At 49.0% G+C, this 22,963-nt stretch overlaps 1 protein-coding gene across 7 annotated transcripts in view; it reads right to left on the minus strand.

Annotated features, from left to right (window-relative positions):
• NECTIN1 (nectin cell adhesion molecule 1) overlaps positions 1-22,963 on the minus strand; it is a 108,095-nt gene that overhangs the window by 22,118 nt on the left and 63,014 nt on the right. Inside the window, exon 6 of one of the 7 annotated variants that reach the window (XM_069788039.1) lies at positions 14,259-21,392. The exons of the other annotated variants lie outside the window; for them this stretch is intronic. Coding sequence (XP_069644140.1) covers positions 20,851-21,392 — 542 coding nt within the window. The 3' untranslated portion in view covers positions 14,259-20,850. Of the gene's footprint in view, positions 1-14,258; positions 21,393-22,963 lie in introns of those variants that run through there. 7 annotated transcript variants of the gene reach the window in all.

The following is a 22,963-nucleotide window of genomic DNA, read 5'->3' on the forward strand; positions in this document are numbered from 1 at the left end:
CCTCCATAAGCCACATTATCTTGTAAATAATATTTCTGCCTTGAGACAGCTCACTTACAGCCATGCCTAGGCAGACAGCTGACATGTTGCAATCCAAACCCCCGGACAGCATTAGAGATTGTGGCAGGGACGGCGACTGTAAAGAATCTTCCAGTCACTTTGGCTGGGGCATTTCCGTGATGAATTGGCCCCTAATGGCTCTCTGGATGGCAGGTAGCGAGCAGAGAACATCAGCCTCCTGCTACCGCTGTAAATCAGTAGGTGTGTATATGTGTGTGGGGAAGGGAGGCAGAAGGAGAAAGAGGGAAAGGAAAATAAATAAATAAAGCAAAAATTAATCTCCAGGAACTTGAACAGGGCTGTATAATAATGGAAAGGGGCCAGGAAACTTTAAAGAGGGGAAAACGCAGCTATCAGTTAGCGGAAGAAAGAGAGGTAACTACAGGGCACTGGGTAAAGACAGTAAGGAGAAGAGGGAAAGAATGAAGGCGCACAAGGAGAAATGCAGATGCTTTGGGGTGTCTATCAGAGTACTTCCTTCTTTCCGAGCTCTCAAGACTATGGTGTGAACATCCCAATGTTGGTACCCATCCCAGCTACCTAAGACTGGGTTGTGTGGCAATGCAGTGCTTCCGCAGAATGGCAAGTACCAAACAATGATACAATCCTATGAAAACAAGCCCTGCCCCTACATCTGCAGGTCTCTTTCCTGAGGACAGGCTGAGCTATCCTACAAAAGTGTTGGTCACATCTTTGCAGGAGTCCAGCTAGGAAGCTGTGAAAGGCAACAGGGATAATTGCTGACAATAAGAGGAAACACCAGGAGACAAGGAAGATAAATGAGACATGAAGGTCCTGAGAGAGCGAGAAAGTGCAGAGGAGAGGAGAAGAGAATGGGAAGAGGAAGAGAGAGACCTTCCTTTCTGCTGCATCTTCCTTCTTTATCCCCCACCCCCACCCCGCACGCTTTAAAACCTTCTTTCATTTCATCTGCATTCCTAGCTGTTTATTTCCTCAATCTCCCCTTTCCTGGGGAGGAGCTGTGGCTAGTACAGTGTGGAGGGCTCACCTGCAACCCAGCCCATTTCCTTCTCTCCTCTGTGTGCATTGCCTCTTTAACAGGTAAAGTCAGATACACCAACAGGGCTTTTTTGGAGGGCAGGGTGACTGCAAGAAGGGGTGTTGTAAGTCAAACAGGAGGATACTGGGAAAGCCTCAGGAGAAGATGATAAGAACTGGCAGATGAGGATTCAGTTACATTGACAGGGCTTTTGGGCAGCCCTGGGAAGATGTTTGCAAGGCTTGTGAATCAGGATCAGAATAAATTGGCAGGACAGCTCAGGGGCCTCCAGAGTGGAGTGGGAAAAGGCTTTGCCAATTAAGAATGCAAAACCCCTTGCTCTGTGTCACGCTCGAATAATTTAAGACTCTCCAAAAAGTTTGTGTGAAGCAGTTGGCAGTGAGGCAGGTACCAGAGAACCCAAAGGGGCTGAATGAACAGCTCGGTCTTATCTGGATGTCTAAGGGCTGCTGGGAACTCCTCGTTCCTGCTAGAAACTGAATTAATTCACAGTATTACAATTAAGGAGAAAAGAAGGACACCCCACCCCCAGTCTCTTTCAGAGCAGTTTCGTTCGTTACTTTGTTCTCCTGCAGCTCTTCTGGAGATGGAAGCAGACACAGGGAAGGAAGAAAAGTGGTTATCTATCCATAGATCATCCTTCCCAGTCACCTGATGGTGTGTGTGTCTGGGTTTCCAAAAGTAACCAGTAACAGACGAAGATCTTTCTACCAACCAGATAAATTAAAACATTTTGTGAGGTGCTGATAGTGTAATTCACCAGGCCCAATGCTCAGTTAAATCACATCCAGCAGTCCAATGCTGCCAGTTGTTCACATCTCCCAAACAAGTGAAGAACGTCCTCTAGACAAGAATGTCCATCCTGGAGAAATGCATCAGGCACAATCACAGTGCACAACTGATGCACAACATAGTTTCATAGCACTGGCTATGAAAAAACCCTTGTCCAAACAGCCACAGGGCTGATGGCTCTGTCCGTATGGACAGAGCCGTGGCTCAGATTTACTGCAGACAGCCATGGTAGCATTTCAAAGCAGAGAGACAAACGGACAGAGCTGTCCACAGGCGCTATGCCCACGGGGTGAAATAGTGCAGCTGCAGAGCGCAATAGTAAATAACAATAGAGGAACAATGAAGGCTTTGGAGAACCAGCTTGCAGGAGAGCAAGAGCTATGTTCCCAAAGGGAATTTGAAGTGAGGCAAAGATGGATAAAATGGAAAGCTTCCAGAGAAGGGTATGCCAGAGCGGAGGAAATGACTCACTTGCTTTTGGTATGGGGGGAGTGATGTGGAGGACTTTGCGAAAGGAAAGAAGAGACAGTGTCTGTCACACTTTTGGAAATAAGGTCTCTTCCCTTAAAGCTACCTGTGTGGCTGGGACATTTGCATCATGAAGCAGTCTTGCTGTTCTTGGGATCAAGACTTGAGAGTGGGATAAGTTAACATCCCCACCAAGGGTCTACGCCTGTCTGGGTTTGATTTTTTATGTAAAGCTGGGATCAGCCAGATAATTCTGCACTTGCTGCAGTATATGCACAGTGACATCCAGCCTGAGCAGGTGAGGAGGAGCAGATCTGTGGAATGGAGTCCTGCATGAATTGCAAAGTCAGGTGTGGGTGAGATGGAGGTGCTGGCAGGCAGGAAGGCTTCATTTGGATGAGAGGGCTGGGTCTCACACCGGTACTGCCTTCTTTCTATCCTGATTGTCTCCCATGTATTCAGTTACCCCAGGGAGAGCCTGAGCCCCATCCAATTGCTGATGCACTAACCTGCATCCCCCAGGTAAATCTGGAAGCTGCGTCAGTCTCTGGGCCCAGTGTACTGCAGCCCTGAGTGAAGCTAGTTTGCTCAGAGCGAGCTGCACACACTTCTGTCTTTGCCTCCCCCTAACTTCAACTTGACCCCTCAGTGTTTTGCAGAAAACCAGCATAACAACATACAACACCTCTGATAAGCCATTTGCTCAAAGATCTGCCTGCATCTGTAACCAATTGCAAAGTAGGGTTCCCTTTCCATTTATCACCTCTCCACACAAAACAAATCCCCATCTATTTTATGGCTGGCTAGCCAAGGCACTCAGCAATGTGCTGCCTTGCTCAGACACATTAAAAATCAATGGGAAGGAACTGTGATTCTTCTCCTTTCTTTACGCTGGCAGTTTTGAAGCTCTTCTTGCTGCCAGCCTTGCTAGAGTTAATGTTACCTTGGTGCTCAACTGCATCCCTGTTCACAGGCATATACAGCCTGCATGTTTAAAGCAGCCTGTCCCGGTACAGTGCCAGCTCAAAGTAAGCCTGTCTGTGACCTGGATTGTCACCCTGATTCAGTGCAAGGAGTTAGCACTTGCTGGACTCCTTCTGCCTGCTGAACCTTTGAGCAAGACAATGAGATCAGATGATGCATATTTATAATACACCCCACCTGACACATTCCAGGGAGCCTGAGACACGGCAAGTTCACAGAGCTAAATTAAACTGAGTTGAAAAGCTTGGCAGAACAAATACATCTTCAGTTTGGTTTTAAAGACAAGAGCAGGATTGGCTAATTTGAGGCACGCTCCGATAGCTTACACACCCCCAGGCACAAGCTGGTTCAGAGCCTCTTGAAGCCTTATGTTTGCAAAGGGTTAATGAAATGCTGTTCCCAGGAGAGCCAGAGACACGAGCTGGTAAAGCTGATGGGCCAAAGGGTAGGATAAACAGCAGGGCTTGCAAGTCACTGGAGATTTTAAAGGGATCTTAAGTCTGAAGGAGGAGAGGTGGGTTAGGTCTCTTGGGGGGCAGTTCCCTTCACTATGTATATTAAGTGAATCCCATGCAGGGGCAGCTAAGCATCCAGAGGATAAAAGGGATTAAGGAGGGAAAGACACTGCTTGGAAAGCTGAGCCACTGGCACTGGACCATTAGTGTGTGAGGTTGAAGTGCCATCCTGCCCCCTCAGCAGCAGCATTTCCTTCATCTGTCAGAGCTGGGTCCAAAATCTTCATGCCCTTTCCTTTTGTCCTGGCCTGAAGTGGAGAGGAGAAGGGGAACACAGTATCTCAGTCTCCTCCCACCTAAGCCCCTCTCAGACCTTGCTTCAGCTCAGATCCTTGCTAACTGCGGGTGGAGGTGACCAGGCTGCAAGAAACACTAGTGAAAACACTTCACAGTGAGGAAAATCTGTCCCTGTGCAAACACAAATCAATGTTCCATGGTCAATTTGCGGTTTGCGGCACCACTTAACCCCTGCAGTATCCAGAACCAGCTCTGTTAGGAGTGCTGTTCATTTGGTGACATATGGTGAGAGAAAAAGGGGGAGTTAGACCTTAGCATGGGGAAGAGGAGCAATGTGGTTAGCAAAGGTGGCTGGCAGGGTTTTCTGAGCCGAAGGAGTGTCTGCACTTCACTTGGTGACAAAAGCATAGCAAAAGCAAAGCTGATCCAGCAGGTCTCCCCATCCCTGCCTCCCAGAGACTCCTCCAGATACAGAAAGACCTCAGGACTTCTCTTGCTAGCAAGAGAAGGTGCTTCTGGTTTTGCGTCACCTCAGGAGCTGGCAATTCAGCCAGCCAAACAAAGGTTAAACACCAAAATGAAGGCAGAGCTGCTCTTCTGCCTCTATGCCCTGATAGAAGGAATTTTAAAAGCCGTCACAGCCTCTCCCACCAGGGTGTTTGTTGATGTAATGCTCATTTACACAATTAGCCGCCACACGTGCGAGTGCCAAGCCATGGCTGCAATCCTGACGCTGCCGTGGCACGGGGCTTCAGCCTCATTCCCCTGGAAATCCCACACTTCACAGGCTGGGTCCCCAGGGCCCCGGCAAGGTGGGGGAGCTCGCCTCCCACATGGGGCTGCTCTGCTTGCTGCTGCACCTCCCTGCATCTGGTCCAAACAAATGGGTGCTGGGAGGGTCTCAGTTATACTGTGTATTTTGAGTGGGGCCAAAAGCCACTGTTGCCAAGGGTGGTTAAACAAACAAATGCTCCTGACTGCTTTCTGCTTTCTCCTTCCTCTCCCTCCCACAAATGGGAAATCCTCACAACTGCCATGAGTGACCTGATATATCCCCTAATTCTCTCTGCTGAAGACCAGACATCTGGATATCCCCTGGGTCCTGAGTGCATTTGGAGCACGGGTATCCCACTGTCTAGGTACTAATCACAATGTCCCTTTAAGATCCCTGCCCACTTCGCTTTCCTCTGTAATTTTTACTAGCCCAACTGGCACTTAAAGACCTTGCAAACCACTTGCCTGTCTCTGATGAGGTTTTGGGAGAGCTTGGCAGTGTGGTGTGCAGATCTGGCCCTCCCTGGGGTGCCTGCTTTGAAAAGCATGCCCAACTGCAAATGGACACATGGATGTGTTTGGTATTAGTGGAGATTTCACACACATTTCAGCAAAGGCAATTGCTTTGCCAGTCACCAAGGGTGGAGGCATCTCGGCTCTCCAGTAATGACCAGCTTTCTCCCTTTCCTCTCCTGCAGGGGAAGCAGCAGAGACATCCTTGGTTAAGTAGCATCTGGTTAAGTAGCTGCTGGCTGCAAAAGCATGTCTGGAATGCGGCTTTAACCCCTGATGACCTTCCCTTGCAATGCCTCCCAACGGCCAATAACAAGGATAGGGTTTGGATAGCAGCAATAGGAGCAGTGAGTTAACCCCGTGAGATCCAGCAGAGAAGAGGACAGACTTCTGCAGAGTAGCTGTTGTAGCTGGAGCTCCTCTGCAGATACCTCTTACTGGGCTGGGTTTTCTTCTACTCCTGGAGCAAAGCGTAGCAGTTGTTGAACAGCATGTGGAGACATGGTTTGAGAGCTTAGGAAGGAAGCCTTTTCTCTGTGTGAAAGGACACAGCTTAGCAAAGTCATTACTGTGCAACATCAAGAGCCAGTGGTTCAGAGGGTGCAACAGCAAGCAGTCATTTGCAGCAGCGTCCACCCATAGCAACTGAGCCCCTCTGTACACATGCATGCTACATCCCCGTGCTTTCCACTCAGCCAAGAAATGCCTGCATTAACTCCAGATTCTGGGATGTCCCGGCCTCTCTGTGCCACTCAGTGGCTCTAGCAAAGAGGGGCCAGACATGACCTTGTTGTCTGTAACCCATCTATCTAAATGCAGCACAAACCTCACCCTGCCCTCTCTCCACCCTGCTCGGCCAACTCCACAGACCTCCCTGCCTTCCCAGAACCAGGGGCTTCACAGCTAAGTGCAGCAGTATGGTGAGTGCCCCAGCCTGTTTTGGGGGAGAAGATGGGACCTGGAGAAGATGGGAAATGTTATCTGACGTTTCCTCTGCCTCCCAGCCCTTAATTTTAGTTCTGCTTCATTTCCTTGCAGCTCAGCAGAGTAATGAACAATCAAATCCCTTTAGTAATTTATTTCTTCTGCTGTACAGTTTTGAGGAGGTGATGACACTTAAAATTGCCTCTCCTGGAGGGATGAAGGGGTCAGATCCTGAACCCCATTACACCAGAGAGTGTCTCTCTTGATCTTAGCAGCCTGCTACAGCTGCCCAATGCACAGTGTGGTCCGAAATCCATGTTTAGCCAGAGATACAGCCTTGCTCCCTTGATGAGTCCATTAAGGTCATGCTATTACAAGCAGCCACCAGATGAATTCTGTCAGATAGAAAGTACAGGGACTGCAGCTCAGACTCTTATCATTTGTGTTAATAGAGTTAATTTGCTCAACAATCTTCAGCAGCACTCCTGGGAACATCTCACTCTGCTTGGCCATGTGCCCTGGGCTGTATTTGTCTCCTGTTGCCTCTGGGGTTCTTACAGCATGGGGCAGCTGTATCTTGGATGTCCCCAAAGGACGAGTGAGATCAGCTCCCTGTTTGTGTCTACGCAGAAACACTGCTGGGAGTTAGGTGCAGACACAGGGTATGTGCGGCAGGGTGAGGAGGAACTGCTCTGCTTCTCTGTCATCTGGCCAAAAGTGCATGAACAGTTGTGCAAATGGAAAGGTGGACAGGGCTACAGTTCTCTTATCTCCCCTGGTAGCTGCAGCAGCAAGGAGGGCTTGAGGCTGCTGTGCCTCTTCACGCACCTCCTCCTCTCTCCTCTCCTCTCCTCTCCTCTCCTCTCCTCTCCTCTCCTCTCCTCTCCTCTCCTCTCCTCTCCTCTCCTCTCCTCTCCCACAGCTTCCCAAATACCCTTGAGACCTGCTGCAGTCCAGACAAAACAATGACTCTTCAGCCTCCTGGAGCAGGGAGGGAGCTGCTGGCTGTTCGGGAGCGATGTGCGAGAATGAAGCTGGTGGATGCTCATGTGGCTCTGACCTGGACTCTAGTGCCACTGCCTCCTCTCCTGCTCATCACACGCATCTTCCTGACTGACAGCGCCAAGGGTGAGATCCTCTTCTCCCAAGCCAGGACGGTCACTGTGCCTGCACTGACTCAGCAAAAGCAGCTGCAGCACATCCCTGGCTGCCCCCATTCAATCCTGCTCCAGGAGAGGGACAATGATGCAGAGGGCAACTCAGACTTTATGTTCCTGACCCTTTTCCTGATTTCTCCTTCCTGTTAATGGCAATGAAAGACTCCTAACACACCCTCCCTTCTAACTTCTCAAACATCTTGCAAGCTCTGTGGGACAGTTTCTGCCTTAGCATGTAACCACCAATATTTAGCCATGTAAACTTATTCAGCTGGGTATTTGTTAGCTTGCACACAGGTAGCTTCACCCACCTCCAATATAGATCAAATGGAAATGCTGGAAAAAGAGCGATCAGTCAGTATGAAAGAGAAGCCGTGAAGGACAGGCAATTGATACAAAAACTAGGGTTACCCTGGGGAATACAACAGGAACAAACAAAATCTCTGCAATGCTCTATAGGCACTTAACCAGATAGATATGGTCAAGAGGACAGTAATGATTCAGCAAAGGCAGAAGATTTGAATAACTATTCATGATCTGTCTCTGGAGACCAACAGACTTTTGTTTGTGGCTTCTGAAATGACAAAACAATTTCCGCATATTTGAGGATGACAAGACTGAGGAGCTTGGTGGACACAATCTCCTTGGGTACTCCACTTATTATAAGCAAACAGATAGGTTGAAAGACTTAGCTGAGGAGTTCCCTAACTCACTGCTTATAGTTTTTACTATTTGTTAAAATAGTTAAATTCTAGAAGGTTAAATTCTAGCAGAGTGGAAGAGGACACAGAGAATGACTTGAATACTATAGGGTGAGTTGCTGGCACCAAAGAAAAAGCTAACACAGGTTCCAGTTAATAAAGAATTAAAAGACAGGAATACAATCGATGCCAGTCTACATGGTTCGTGGGAAATGGGTCTTGTCAGTCAAATACAATGTCATTTTTTGCCTACTAAACCAGTCATCTCATCAAAGTAAGCGTAGAGATGGAATAGAAAATAGATTAAGAATGGCTAACTGACAGGTCTCAGAAGGAGTTGTCAAGAGGCAATCACTGTCAGTGGGCACATTTCTGCAGAGTCCATAAGGAGGGGTGATGGGCCTGATGCTACTCAATGCTTTCATAGGGCGTGTGGAAACAATGACCACCTCAGTGCCTTAGCAATCCCTGGATGAGGCAGAGGTCAGTGGATTTGTAAAGAAGCCCATTAATAGACTCAAGACTTTGTAATTCAGCCATTGCAATACTCTCCATCCCTGCTGAAGCACCTGTATTTTTAAAAGGAAGAGGACCCAGAAGGGAAGAATGCAGAAGATGCCCGAGTATAGCTTTTCTGTAAGTTGATTGAAACTGGACCTTAAAGGATGTTCCTTAACACCTCCCTGGTGAGAAGGAATCTGGTGCCAACCTGCAGGAGAGGAACAGGGAAAAAGCAAGGGCTGGGAGTTGAACACAGCATCCCAGAGGCTGCCCGAGCAGTCACAAGGTCATGCTGTAACACACAGACAACCCTTCCCCATGTCTAAATCTCTTTCTCCCCACCCTAATCCCTGCTATGTGTCAGCCTTTTTGGATCAGCAGTCAGCTGAATGCTGAGAGAGGGGAAGTGACTCCTGTCTCTGTGGGGAGAGTACAGAGCTGCCTGCGCACGTTCCTCTGTGCAGGGATGGGCTCCACACATCCTCCTCTTCAGCTCCCTCTATTCTGTTGCTCAGGTAACACTTTCAAGGCAGGTCCTCCAAGCAAATTTTTAGGTCAGTTATAATTGGGAAGCCTTGCATGGAGCTATAAAACATCAGTTAATATGCTGGAACTATCTAGTTAAATGCCAATTATAAAACCCCATAAGCTCCTCAACTCAAATATATTAATAACATAATTAAACATTTATTGCTTATGCAAATTAAAAGTTAAGTTAATCGGACATCAATGAAACCCCAGGAAGTGACCATTTAAGTAACTAATTTCTATTTAATTATGATTCCTTCCTATTATAAAGCCCCCATGCCATTATTTCTGGACTGCTCTTCAGTGTTTACTTGAGTCATTCAGACTTGGCATTCCCACTCCGGTATCCATTCATAATACCAGACAGCTGCAGCATTCATATCAACAGCCGTGGACCTTGCACAGCTGGCAGCAGCTGGACTGGGTACCCTTCCTACTTGTTGCTCCTTCTCCTACCTCCTCCTTGGCTAAGCTGCTAGGAAGGGCACAGCCAGAATTGCCTCCTCCAGATTCTGCAGATTCAGGGTGGGTAGAGGTGAGTATGCACTGGACCCGTGGAAAGGCACCCACTGGGAATGGCAACAGCGAGCATGTGTTTACATATCCCGTAGGCAGAAGTGTGCTCCAATGAGCAAGATAAGGATTTAGATTTCCTGAGTCCACCCTTGAGCCTTCTCCCTCGTTCTCTACACACCTTCGCTGATGTCATTTCACTTCTCTGTATCACCCTCCCATGGAAGGGCACTTTTTTGCACAGCAGGGAAATTAGGGACCTCAGGGGATGAGTGTTTCATGATGGGTTCAGCTCCTTGGGCCGACAAAACTGTGTGCCAGCTGAAAGCTACTGTTCATTATTATTGTAAAGCAGTAATTGAAAGGGCTGGGAGCTACAGCAGGACAATGAGATGAGGCTGGGAGATGGGAAATGAAGCGATTTGTTCCTCGAGGGATGGAGACATTTCCCCTGGTGAGCAGAGCCTGTGCAGCCAGGGCCATACGGACAGACTCCCTCCCTCCAAGCGACAGGCAATCAGTTAAACCTGACAGGTGTGAAGTTGGCAATTTTCTTTTCAAAACTGTGAGATAAACAGGCTGGCGGGAGTTTGAGAGGAACAGAGAGATAAGGGAGAAATGGAAACATTCAGGTACCCTCTCTCCATGTGGCTAGCGGTGGCTCACAGGCAGATGGGTGGAGAAAAGCGTTTGCTTTCAAAGCCCCAGATATACCAGGGACTCAGGTGTGAGGCTAGAAAAAGGCACTAATGAAAAAGAGAAACGCCTTCCTCTCACAGCTCCTCAAAGGGTGCTCCCTTTGATCTCTTAAGATTTGATCCATATTCATCTCCTGGGATTTAGCCAGCACTGAACTGCTCCTCCTGAGCTCACCGGCAAACTACAGGACAGTGTTTTCTGCAAAGAGGCAGAAAGAGCATTTAGTGCCTCTTTGCATGCAAACCATTTTCTTCCCCAAGTTCCACACAGTTCAGTGAAAAAACTCTGCCTGTTTCCTATGAGGATTTGAGTTTGGTTCAGCAGTTGTGAAATCTACGGAGGAGGGAGTGTCCCTAACTCACCTTGCGCTGGGCTTAGTCAGACGAGGCCACAACATTTACCTCAACTGCTGAGGCTAAGGGAGCAACTCCAATGGCTGATATCCATAAATTACTACCTTTCAATAACTCAGCCCCTAGGCGTGATGCAACATTTTTAACCTACATTTTAATCATGTACACATTTATCTTGCTGTGTCCCTGCTTTGCCTGCATGGCCATGCCTGACTCTCTGATTTCTTCTAGCTAGTACGTAAAATTTTAGGAGTGCAACACACATCCAGTTTTTTTTTAACGGGCTGATCTTTGTTCTGCAAATACTGTATAAGAGAGAGCCTGCATCTAAACACGTCTGGGAAGGCTGTGAAATGCCTTGTTTGGAGGAGGAGTGAACCAGCCCCCCCTTGCCTTCTGCCAGGCACCACTGAGGGCATTTGAGGCTCAACAACACTTCTCGGTGTCACAGGTCCTCCAGCTGGAATACATTTGCATAAAGCAATTTTCTTTAACAAATGTGTTCATACAAATCAAACTCAAGATTGCAAATAATCTGAAACCATGAAAAAAACCTAATCAAACATATTTGTTACTACAAGTAATTCACCCAGCACTGTGGAAACAGCAAGTTTCTCTCAGTTCAATTTTTCCAGCACTAGCTCTAGGAGACTTAATGGTGTGACCTTGAGTGCTCTGACTTGAACCCGAGCACGAATTGCCTCTTACTTCACAATGAATTTTGGATTGAAGGTCACGTATTTCTGGACTGATGCTCTGTGACCTGATCTGCCTCCAGTGCCCCTCGAGCTCCCACCCCTTCACAGCCAGGCTGCTTTAACATCTCCCTGTTACACTGCCTTTTTCTCTGTCTGTTGAAGCCCTTCAGCTCTTACACTTCCAGTTCTGAGTCTGCTATGAATGTGGATCCCTGGGAGATCCATCTGGTTTTGAGTGTTGTGCAAGGCATTAATCTCAGCATGGGAGGGATAACTTCCCAGTTGCCTGTGCCCAGGGATATCGGGCAGGTTGCCTGATAATTCCCTGATTACACTGGACTATATCTCACTTTCACTCAGTACAAATCCTACTTAGGCCACATGCATTCGTATGGGTGGAAATAAGCATAACTCCATTGTAGTCAGAAAAGTTGGATGTGCTTGCACTAACTGGGAACCTGGCTCTGTATCTTCATCATGGACATTTCAGCCCTGAACTCTGCATGCATCTCCCAGTTCCAGGGAGGTAAATCTCATGGTGTCTGCTCTGGTCTAGACTAGCTCTCTGCTGCTGGACCACGCTCAGCAGTGGACATACAGCCTAAGAGCAAACACAAGCCTTTTGTTCATCTCCTCCTGCCCTGATCCAGCTCCTCCCCCGACTCTCTGCTGGCACCTCTGCTGATCATCAGGGCTCTGAAGTTGTTTTTGGGGCCAGCATTGCTCACCTGCAGAGATATGGCTTTGAGAAGAGATCCAAGCCATGCTGCCGTTTTTCCATGGGCTACATGCATTGCTGGCATTCCCGCCCCCAACATGTTTCTGTTTTGTTCCAGAGAAACACAATACTTAGGGGCACTGCCTGGAAGTCAGTTCCTGCTGTGTTCAGCTCTCTGCAACCTGAGCTGCTGAGAAGAGGCCCCATGCAGTGGGTTTTATCCATCATCGCTTAACTGTAAGACATGGCCTGGGAAATCAGTGCAGCATTTCCCAGGGGCTCATCCCAGCAGGACCATGGGCAAAGATAGCCCCTCTTATGCTTCTATCTGTCTTAGACCCCCATCCCAGCTCCCCAGTGCTCCTTTTCTTTCTCCACTTTCTCCCCACCCCCAAACTTGGCTGATGTGGCTGAGCCAGCTGCTGGGGATCCAGTTCTGTAAGATGCTGCCCCTCCGCATCACTGTCATGGTTGCTCCTAGGGCTACTGACCTGAACGGCTGCAGCTGAAGCAAAGCTATGTTTCCAACATCTGTCATTACTAAGAGGAGCTGGCAGATAGGGGAAAATGAGAGGAGTTAAATATGTGGACATATAGATACAGCCCGGATAGTGGTCACAACTCTCTTGGCCACATTGAAGCCTAATAACAAGAGTGTTTCTGGCTTTTCCTCCCTTTGCATCTGCGGAAAGCCTCCCCAAGGCTATCTTTAACCCCTTCCAAAGTGAGGTGCCCAGCACACTCCTTTTTCAGCAGAATGACCGACAACTGGCTCCGTTAGCGGCATGTGGTTTGGAGGGAGCCCGTCTGCCAAGCAGCATACAATGCACTGATCATCCAGCCTGGTATCAAAAAGCCTCCTGCTGCTCTGGTGCATGCTCCACACCTGCTTTTCTGCTGACAGGGAACGTACAGTCTGCACCAAACTACACTTTTCCAGCCTAATCCTGAGCACTTCCCCCTCCGTCCAGCTCATCTCTTCTCAATGGACAGCAGTTCAAGTTCAGATTTAGGTCAGGATCCCTCTCCCTCTCTCTCTGTGATGGGGAGTGCTGGGTTTTGATTCAGATCTCCAGCAGATCATCCATGTGCTGAAGTTGGGTGCAAAAATCCCTTCCCAGGGAGTATTCCACTCTCTAGGCCAGAGGCACGGCCAAGTGCCTGTTGATATCAGTGCAAGGAAGAGCATGCACATTTTCTCTGATCTCTTGCTTGCTTTGTCTCTCCCTCCCTTGCAAAAGTCTGCGTCTTGCAGAGTCATCTGCCTTGATCTTTGGGAACAAGGCTTTCTTTGTAGCATACATTCACAGTCAGGAACCTGGAGGAAAGGGGAAAGGCAAACTGTTCTTCCCAATGCAGAGATCAGTAACGGAGATGCAGGGATGCAGTCTGACTGATCTTGCCTCCCAATGGACCCTTAGCATCCCTATAGCATTTAGATGGTTTTGATGCACAATCGTCAGTGTTGCACTATGGGAACACCCTACTGTGTCAAATCAAAGGTTGGCCTAGCCAGTATCCTGGCCCTGATGGCAGCTAATTACACATGCCTAGAGAAAATAGAAGAGTGCAAGTGTGTATTGCCATTTTTCCAATAGCCTGTCCCACCTGCTATAGCTAACAGCAACTTAAGAACTTCCTAAGCTAGAGAGAGTATCATAATTTTTAATAGCTTTTGGTGGGGTTTTCTTCCCTATGTTTTTCTAGCCACTTTTTTAGCATCAGCACTTTTGGCATCAGCAGCATCCTCCGACAAGGAATTTCACTGTTTACATTGATAAGGGGAAATGTTCCCACCTTCTTTTGTCTATCTTGAATCTGCTGTCCAAGAATTTCACACAATACCACTTATATCAGTGGCAAAAACAGTCATTCCCTGTACACCTTCTCCAGGCCACTTGCTGTTTTGGAGATCTCTTAACCCTCAGCCTTCAGCCTTCATCTGCAAGCAACTCTCATTACAAAATACTGCACATCATGGGAACAGACCAAGGTCGTTGGAAAGTAGATGCCATTTCTGCTACTGTGACTCTCCTTACAGCTACCAGTCACAGGTTGCAGAACGACGCAGTCACAGATGCACAAAAAAAAAGGAGAATGTATCTTTTTTTAAAATTCTTTATTTATAAAAAAGTACATTTCTTTTCCACAGCTGAGCCACTATTGGTTTTTATACAAGTAAAAGGAAGGGTGATGCAACACCCCATCCACACAAATTATAACCATGAAAATGCCCCCCCCGGACCCAAACAAATTACAAAGGATGGAAAACAAAAAAACCAAACAAAAATCATAAAAGTCCATTACATTATTATTATTTTTATTTTTTATTTTTTACAAAAGCACTTACAACACAGATTACAAAAAAAAAAAAAGTGGGGTTGGGGTTGTTTGTTTGTCTGTCTGTAGTCTTTATTCCACAATGATAATTACAGCAAGAGGAAGAAGAAAAAGAGAGATAAAAATCACTGGAGTTAGGGAATCATGGTTAAAAAAAAAAAAAGGCAAAAGAAAAGAAAAAACAGATCCTCAGTGAGAGTACCTCCACCAATACCAGTTCATGCTAGCAGAGGGTCTGACTCCATATGCTTGTTACATTCACCCCCAGGTAAATTACATATGGAAAGTCACACTGGTCCAAAGTACAAACTCCCCCCCCTCGCTAAGGCTTGGGTTTCCTTCTCTTGCTGGTGGACTGACTCCTCCCTTTCGCCCCATTGCAGAAGGCAGCACCCCCCGCTCTGGCACCTCAGCCCTGGCTGTGCTCTGCCCTGGCCCCTCTGCCAGGTCCAGCCCTTGGCCCTCCCCACCCCCTGCTGCAAAGCAGCAGCCCCTGGGGAGAGGCCAGCGAGTTTTAGGAGCGATGGTGAGGCAGTGGCTGGACCCCAGACCTTCGCACTCTCCCCTGCCTCTCTCGAGGAGTTGCTCGAATTGACAGCGAATTGCATCAAATACGAAGGGGGGGGAACTGCAGGCTAGGGGAGGGTAAAGTGCTATCATAAGCCCCGCAGAATAAAGAACAGGCATCAGTGCACACGATGCTGGCAGCGTCTTCTCTCCCCACCAGGGCCCACTGCCCACAGCCCAGAAGAGCAAACAGACCCGAAAATGTCGGTGCTACAACAGGGAGCGGTTCTGAACGTGGGAACCTTACAGTGAATTTTAACCTGCTGGCAAAAGGCTACAACCTGCCCCACTGCTATTCCTCTTTGAACAAAATGGGCCTGGGGTACCCCCCCCATTTCCACGGTATGAAACCTCCGAGCTTTGTGCAGCCTGCAGGCATGACACATTTGCCTGACTCCTGCGCTGAGCTGGGCAATGGGGTTTTCACCTCCACTCTGAGCATAATGACCAGTGCCTCAAACTCCAAAGACCTGTGTGTGCGCGTGTCTGTGTGTGCTTGTGTATGTGAAAGAAAACCAGCAAAGGAGAGCAGCACCTCCCGTTCTAATTGCATTCCCTTCTCTAATTGCTTGAAGATCAATCTTTTGAATCTCTCTCTCTCTAACCCTCAGTGATTTCTGCTGAACAGTTGCTGTGTTTCTTTTTTGACTCAACATCAGGAAAATGGCTCCCTTTGTCCCTTATGTCTTTGCAATCAATTTGGTGCTACCATTTCAGTTTGATTTTTTTTACTAAGAAATCTTCAGGGTTTTTTTAAATTTTTTTTTCCCCTGGCTGAATGAAAATGATTTAACAACAGGGGGAAAAAAATCTGGTAATTAAATAAGGGAAAATAACATTACTAGGGTGAATTGCAATGAATAATCCTAGAGATAAGCCCCAGCAGGAAAACAGCTGGGTTGTCTTTGTACATAAACTACAGGCTCGTTTTGGGTTGTGACACAGATGTGTCTGCTTCAGTACAGCTCCCTGATTACACGCAAGGAAGGACCTGGGTGCTTGGCCCAAATTCACCTGCATTTTCTTTGCTGAGATGGTGGCGAGACCCAGAGCAATGTACCACAGGGCTCAGAGTGACCTCCCTCTCATCTGCCTGTTCAGCTTTTCCATCAGCCCATCTCAACCTTGAGGTACCCCAAGTTTTGCTTCAAGTTGCTATCCAGGATCAGGGCTTGGGAAGGGAAAAGCACCACGCTGATATGTCTGTTCACTGGCAAGAACCCAGCAAAGGGATCTGGACAACGATCCCTTCAAATGGAGGTACGGCAACCGGCCGTGTCTCTGAGGCACTTTGCCGATACTCAGTCCCCAAGCAGTGCAATGGCACTTCCCAGGCAGAAAGCCAACTCGGGTATAACTAAGGGGACACACCAGTTCAGGTTCAGCATAAATGGGGCATTTCCTGGAGAGCAGCAGCTCCCTAGCACCTAGGCAGAGAGGCGGCCAACACTGCCCACAGCAGGTGTTGGGAACTAAGAGAGGATGGGGACGTGCTCCACTCTGACCGGAGGGGTAGCCAGGAGGTTCCCACCCCATCTTCTGCTGCTGGCTGCAAAGCTGGGACACCACAACAAACAGCTTCCATCTCCCAACTGGAAGCTTGCTCTTTGCCAGGTCCCACAGGGATGTTTTACGCCTCCTTAGCACCTCTGATGAAAGGGGGACAGAGAAGCAGGGGATTTTTCACTCGAGGCAGCCTGAGGGTCCCTCGGAGAGGTGGCCCAGCCTGCGAGCTCATGTGCGCAGCTGTGAAAAGTGCGTCGCCACTTAAAATTGGCAGCTTGACTCCAGCCTGCCAGAATCTGGCCTGTTGCGAGAAACTGAGGTACAAAGGGACAAATGACACCGCCCCCCAAGGAAAGAACAGATTGCCCCTCTGCCCCCCCTTGCAGCCCAGGCACCTTGGGGCCACCAGGCAGATTGCCCCTGCGGGGTGAGTACTGCACGGTCACCAGCACCTTCACTCCCCTGCAGAACCTCCCAGGAGGCAGGATGCACATGGTCTTCAATTTGGCCCCTCTACTGAGCTCACCCCTACATTTGGGTAGAGACAGGTACCACTTTCCCCCGATGCTGGTGGAAAACCTGATCGAATTACCCTCAAGGGCCCCCTCAGAGCAATTTAACCCAGAGAAGGGAGTGAAGCTATTATTACTGGATCAAGACGGCTCTCAGATGAAACATCAATCTGATTCCCCCTGCCCCCGCTTCTTTTTTGTTCTACCTTGCTATGGATTAATGGCTAATCACTTGGCTAATTACCACCCCAAAAATCTCTTGGCCAATTAGCTGACCTTGCAAGGGACAGCAAGAAGCAAATCCCTGCATAGAGGTGGCATATCTCTATGGCTGTGGGAATAATTGCACCAATGGAGTAATGCTGAAGGGCCCAAGCATGAGAAGAATGCACTACTGAACCTTGAACTTGCAGGGTACCTCACTGCTGTGGCAGGTAATACTGTCTAAGGATCTTCCACTCCAGGCTTGCCCAGGTTCTGGATGAAAAATAATCATTTGTCCCCTCTTCTGAACTGCTCTGATGAGCTAAGTGGCTGAGCGCTTTGCTAGACTTGTGCTGGCACAGTATTGGGGAGCAAAAAGTGTGATGTAGCAGAAAAGGAATTGTATATAGGCTCTAGCTTGGAAATACCATATTGCTCTGCTATCTCCTTTTCTTTCTCTGAGTCCCACTGTTTTTTGAGCCCCATTCAGCTAACTATGTGGACAGTGTGTGAACAGACAATGAATAAGCCAAGGAGGCTACACCTCAAAAAATGACACCTCTAAGTGCACAGCTAATAACTACCAAAACATATCTTAGGACTCCTTGTTCATATTTCCTGCAAGCCATACCTTAACTCAGGAACAGTTATACTGTCCTGCTCTCTCCCAGGCCCGTCTGCAACGCTTTGTACCTTTGGTCTTTAGGACACAGCTTCACTGTGGGCTAGGGCCCCGCAGTGCTGTGGAGTCAGTGCAATGTGAATTTGCCAGTCATATCAGTGGCCCCTGCCTGTGACTAATGCAGAACATGAAAAAAATCACTGCTGGACCCTGCAGATTTTATAGAAGGTTGTTTTCTTCCAAATCCATCTCCCCACAGTATGTATCTGCACTGGGGGAAATTTGCAAAGGAGGGTCTGTGCCACTGATTTCCACTCTGTGCTTGGCCACGGACCACCCAGAGTTTGGTGTTGGAGATGTCATCACAACCCTTTTTAGAGCCTAGTTGTGAAATTCAGATCTAAAGGATTATTCACTTGAGAGATGGACTTTGTTGAGAACCACAAACTCTGCAGGCTCTGCAGTGTATCCCATGTTACCTTAAAGTAAGCTGTGGCTAAGGTACAGTGCTCAGCAATGCTGCTCTGTCCTGATCCAGATTACAGGGTTCACACTTTGGGGAATTAAAGCCCTGTGTATGCTGTTATCCCAAGGCACTGGATGGAAGTCATTCCCTCTGCAGGTTTACAACCACCCCTAACAGTCAGCCCCTACTAGTAATCAGAGATATGGAGAGATGTTAGAGATTTCATTTCCTTTATTGGGGGCTTGCTTGGTAGCAGGGTGCTCCTGGTGGCAGTGGACGGACTTGGGAAGGTTTAGCCGTATTTTTTAAGGTTCAGCCTGAGAGATCCCAAGGGAATCTCTGCCCTGCCTCGAGTGGATATAAAGCAGCCTTCCTGTGGCATTTGGCTGTTTTGCCAGAAGCCAGGAAGCCTGGAGGGCTGGCAGGAACAGCAGAAAGATTAGAGTGTAACAATTGGATTTCCCACTCCCCTACACCACTAAGGCAGTAAGAACAAGCTACAAACTGTGGATGCCTCAGGCTGAGCTTCACGTTGTCTGGACCAAGCACCACATGCTAAAGGAAAGCATTGGAGGTTGCCTGGATCAGAGATCTGACCTTGACTCATCTGTGTGGGTCTGACTCGCCACCCTCCCTTTTGTAGCAGGATAACCACTGGATGTTACGGAACAAAACCCAGCGGGTAAGGCAGGAGGAGAATTAGTCCTGCTATTTTTAGATGTGCATGATAATACAGCTCAGAAAACTGGGGATTTCTTTTCAAACAAAAGATTTATTTATACATCAAATTAAAAAAAAAAAAACACAAAACAAACAAAAAAAAAACACCAAAAAACAAACCACCAACCCACAAGAAGAAAAATAAGCCCCAACCCAGTGAATCTAATTTGGATATGATCAGTGTCAGACAGAGGGCCCTGAAGTCTGGAATCCCATTTATCCACAGAGCAGAGATAGCAGCAATCCAAGCCTCCCCATCACAACACAGTGGCTCAAGGGAAGGAGGACAAGATCAATACCCCAGGCTCACTCACTCCTGCCCTGTCTACCAAGCCTTTGCTTAGAAGAGGGATGTGATATTGAAAAAGTGGCAATCAATGCAGACTAAGCAATATATCTAAGGGCTGGGGTTGTTGCTAGGAGAGTTAGAGAGAAGCACCCCCATGCTCTGACACACGCAAAAGAAAAAAGTGTAAACACATGACAATTAAGTCTTAGTGGTATAATAAAACTAGGGGCCTGATGCTGTACCGAAGCCCTCAAAGACACTGGATGGTACCCTGGGAGATTTGCCCTGCCAGGGTCTGCAGACCAGAGCTGAAGGCAGTGAGTTTGTGGGAGAAGCAAAGTGGTTGGTCCCCTTCCCCAGGCAATGGCAGCAAGGTGTGTGCACGCCACGCCATGCCATGCACAATCGTTGTGCCAGAGTTAACTGCTCTGTGGCTGGTACTAGCAACAACAACAGCAACAAGAACAAAAAGAGGCAGCATTTCTCTGAGCCATCACAGGGGGAAAAAAAGTCAGCAATAAATACTCATTTTCTTTCTTTTAAAAGAACACTCAAACAAAGACAGAAAATGAAAAGCCAAGAAATAATAAATTGTAGGAGGAAAATGGCAGCTCTGTTTCCCTGCCCTGCTATCAGCCCATGCACCTGGCGTTTGTTCTAGGGCTTTTTCTCCCCCCTTTCTCCTCATTTTCCTTTTATTGAGTCATTAAAAACTGGGAGTGGATCTCCCCAGGCCTGCAGTGGGCAATGGGAATGCTACCCAGACCCCACTGAAAAGAAAGTGATTAGGAAAAAAAAAATCAGTTCACCTGATAATGGCACCTATGTTTCCATTGCCATAAGCTTTCCTGGCCTCTGTCCTTCTACGGACAGCCCACTTGACCCCCTCCCAAGGTTAAAAAAAAACCCAAAGAAGACAACATACAAACAAATTCCAGTGTTTCAGGGGTGCGGAAGTGGGAGGAGGAACCTTGGGGAGGGAAGTGGGGCCAAAGGGCACTCTGAGACATGAAGACACAAACAGAGTGTAATATACAGGCTGGGCAACAGTCGTTAAAGCAAATAGTAACACCTAAGCCACCGACCAATACAAACACCACAGAAGGGGACGAAAGTCGTCAAGAGAAATTAAAAAGCAAAACCAAAACCGAGAAAATAATTACCCAACCTCCCACCTCCCGTACGCCCCCAAAATGATCTGTAAGCAAAGCTGCCCTCCCTCCCCGCTCGCCCCAGCCCGCCCTTCCTGCCAGTGCTGGAAGCGTCCAAAGTCTCTGCTGAGCGCCTGGGGCTGGCCGGGGGCGTGCGTGCGTGTGCGGGGGGTGAGCGTGCGTGCAGTGTGTGTGCAAGCGGCTGCGGCACGCTTGGCTCCGCTCGGCTCCACTCGGCAGGGATGCAGGGGGAGTGGGAGGGCATCACTCGCATGTGTGTGTATGTGTGTGTGTGTGTGTAGCAATGGGGTGCCGAGCTACACGTACCACTCCTTTTTGGAAATAAAAGATCCGTCGTTCTGTGAGACCATGTTCTCCGCTATGTCGAGCTGCTCGGGGTCATACTGGAAGCCGAGTGTCCTTTCATCGTAAGGTTCGGGGTGTGCCTCCCCCTCGTCTACCGTGAAGTAAGGCCGCTTAGCATCCTCTTCGTATTTGTTGGGGCCACCCAGCTTGCGCTCACCTCCCGCATCCTCGTCCTCGTCTTCGTAGGTGCTGCCGCCCAGCGGGCCCGGCTTCTTCTCGTCATCCGAGTCGTCAGGGTACTGGAGGTTTTGGGCCATGGGGGGGTGATGCTGCGGGATGCCGGCCTTGCTGTAGCCATTGCCGTACACGTGCTTCTTTGTGCTGTAATCACCCTTGAAGGTGTGACGCCGACGCCGGAGTACCACAAAGAGCACCACGGCCACCACCAGGACCAGCGAGACTCCTCCCACTATGCCCCCAATCACCGGTGTGGGGATGTTCGGCTGCACCATGGATTTGCGATCATCGATTGGAGACGGGGTGTAGGGAAATTCTGGGTAGGAAAAGACAGATGGAAGGGGGAACAGTGTCAAACCATGCGGAAACGCGCCCTCCCTCCATGCTTTCATTGCCATTTTTGGGGGGTGGGGGGGTGGGAAGATGAGGGTAAGGAACAGGGAAGGGAAAAACTAGGGAAAGGGGAAAAGGGTGCATCCTCACAGGGGTCAGTGCACAGGAGCTCTGCCTCAGCAAGGGGAACGCAGCGTGCCGTGCCAAGCTCGCCAAGCCTCATGCAGGAGCCCAGCAGGCTGGAAGCAGTGGTTCCCTCCCCACCCCACCTGGTTTCTCCAGATGGGCTTAGATCCCACAAGCTCAGTGCCTTGAGTGCAGACACTTCCCATTTTATTGGGTGACACTTCAGGTCCAGTTTACCAGAGCATACTGACAGCCCCAGGTTGCTCCTGCCGGGGAGCAAGACCCAAATCCCATCCAACAGTGGGCACCGAGCTGCCACAACTGCTCCCGTGTATGCCACGCTAGACCCACCAGCTTTGCATCCCCTTCCTCGGCAGCCCAGCCCAGCCTGGCCCCAACCAGTCTAGGTCGGGCCAGAAGGCAGTGGGACTTTGTGATCTCTCCTCCCACCCACCCCACAAGTGATCTGTGGCTGTACAGTGCTGCTCAGAGTCACGGCTGGCTCCTGAACCCGCTTGCTGACCCGGCTGTGCTCTGCAGCATGGGGACACAGACCTCCCACTGTTCCTTTCTCTTCTGCTATCACTGTGGCCAGCATAGTGCCACTACTCATGCTCATCTTGTTCCTGCAGTTACCCTGACCTATTTAAAAAAAGTAAATAACTCAAAAGAGAAAAAGAAAAGAGATGAGAAAGAAGCTCTCTTCTCTTTCATGCAGTCCAACGCCCACACTTCGGCGCAGATAAAGTTTGATCCAGGACTTAAATCAACCTTCCTAGCACTCCCTGGGAACAGTTACAGCCCCTGGCCACACTCAGCTTTCACACACTGCCTGTTGAGCACCTGTGCCCATGAGGCATTAAGCACCACATGGCTGTCTCAGTCCTTCACCTTGCCTCTGACTTTAGACAGCAGGCGCCTGGTTAATGTCCCCTGGCTGCCTTGCCCTTGCACTCCACGCTCAGACCCCTCGGACTGCTTTTTCCACCCCCAAGGCCTGTCTGCCAGCCCTGCTCATAGCTGCAAGCCTTCATTGCTGCTCTGGAGCCTCCTGGCCCTCACTTTTTACTCTGGCAGCCAAGGACAGGCTCAGACCGACTAGCAATCTCAGCACGCCCTCCCAGAAGAGCAGCCGGGATGGGGCAGTGGGGAAGGAGGGGCTCAAAGGCCGCAAATTCAAAAGGGATATGAGGCAAGAGTCTGCTTCCTGCCCCCCCTCATGTGCCTGCAGGACTGCCTGCTGCTGGCAGCCACGTTTCTGCATCAGGGCAGGAAGCCCTGAACAAGCAGGAGCTGGGCAGGGAGTGGGTTTCCCTGCAGCACAGCTTAGCACAGCTGCTAAGGAAGAGGTGAGAAAAGAGCTTCCCCTGGGTAGAGGCAGTTCCTGAAACAGCTGCGGATTTTGGATAAGGGTACTGAAATCAAGCA

Source organism: Haliaeetus albicilla, chromosome 7, assembly GCF_947461875.1.
Source record: "Haliaeetus albicilla chromosome 7, bHalAlb1.1, whole genome shotgun sequence".
In the NCBI taxonomy this organism is placed as follows: domain Eukaryota; kingdom Metazoa; phylum Chordata; class Aves; order Accipitriformes; family Accipitridae; genus Haliaeetus; species Haliaeetus albicilla.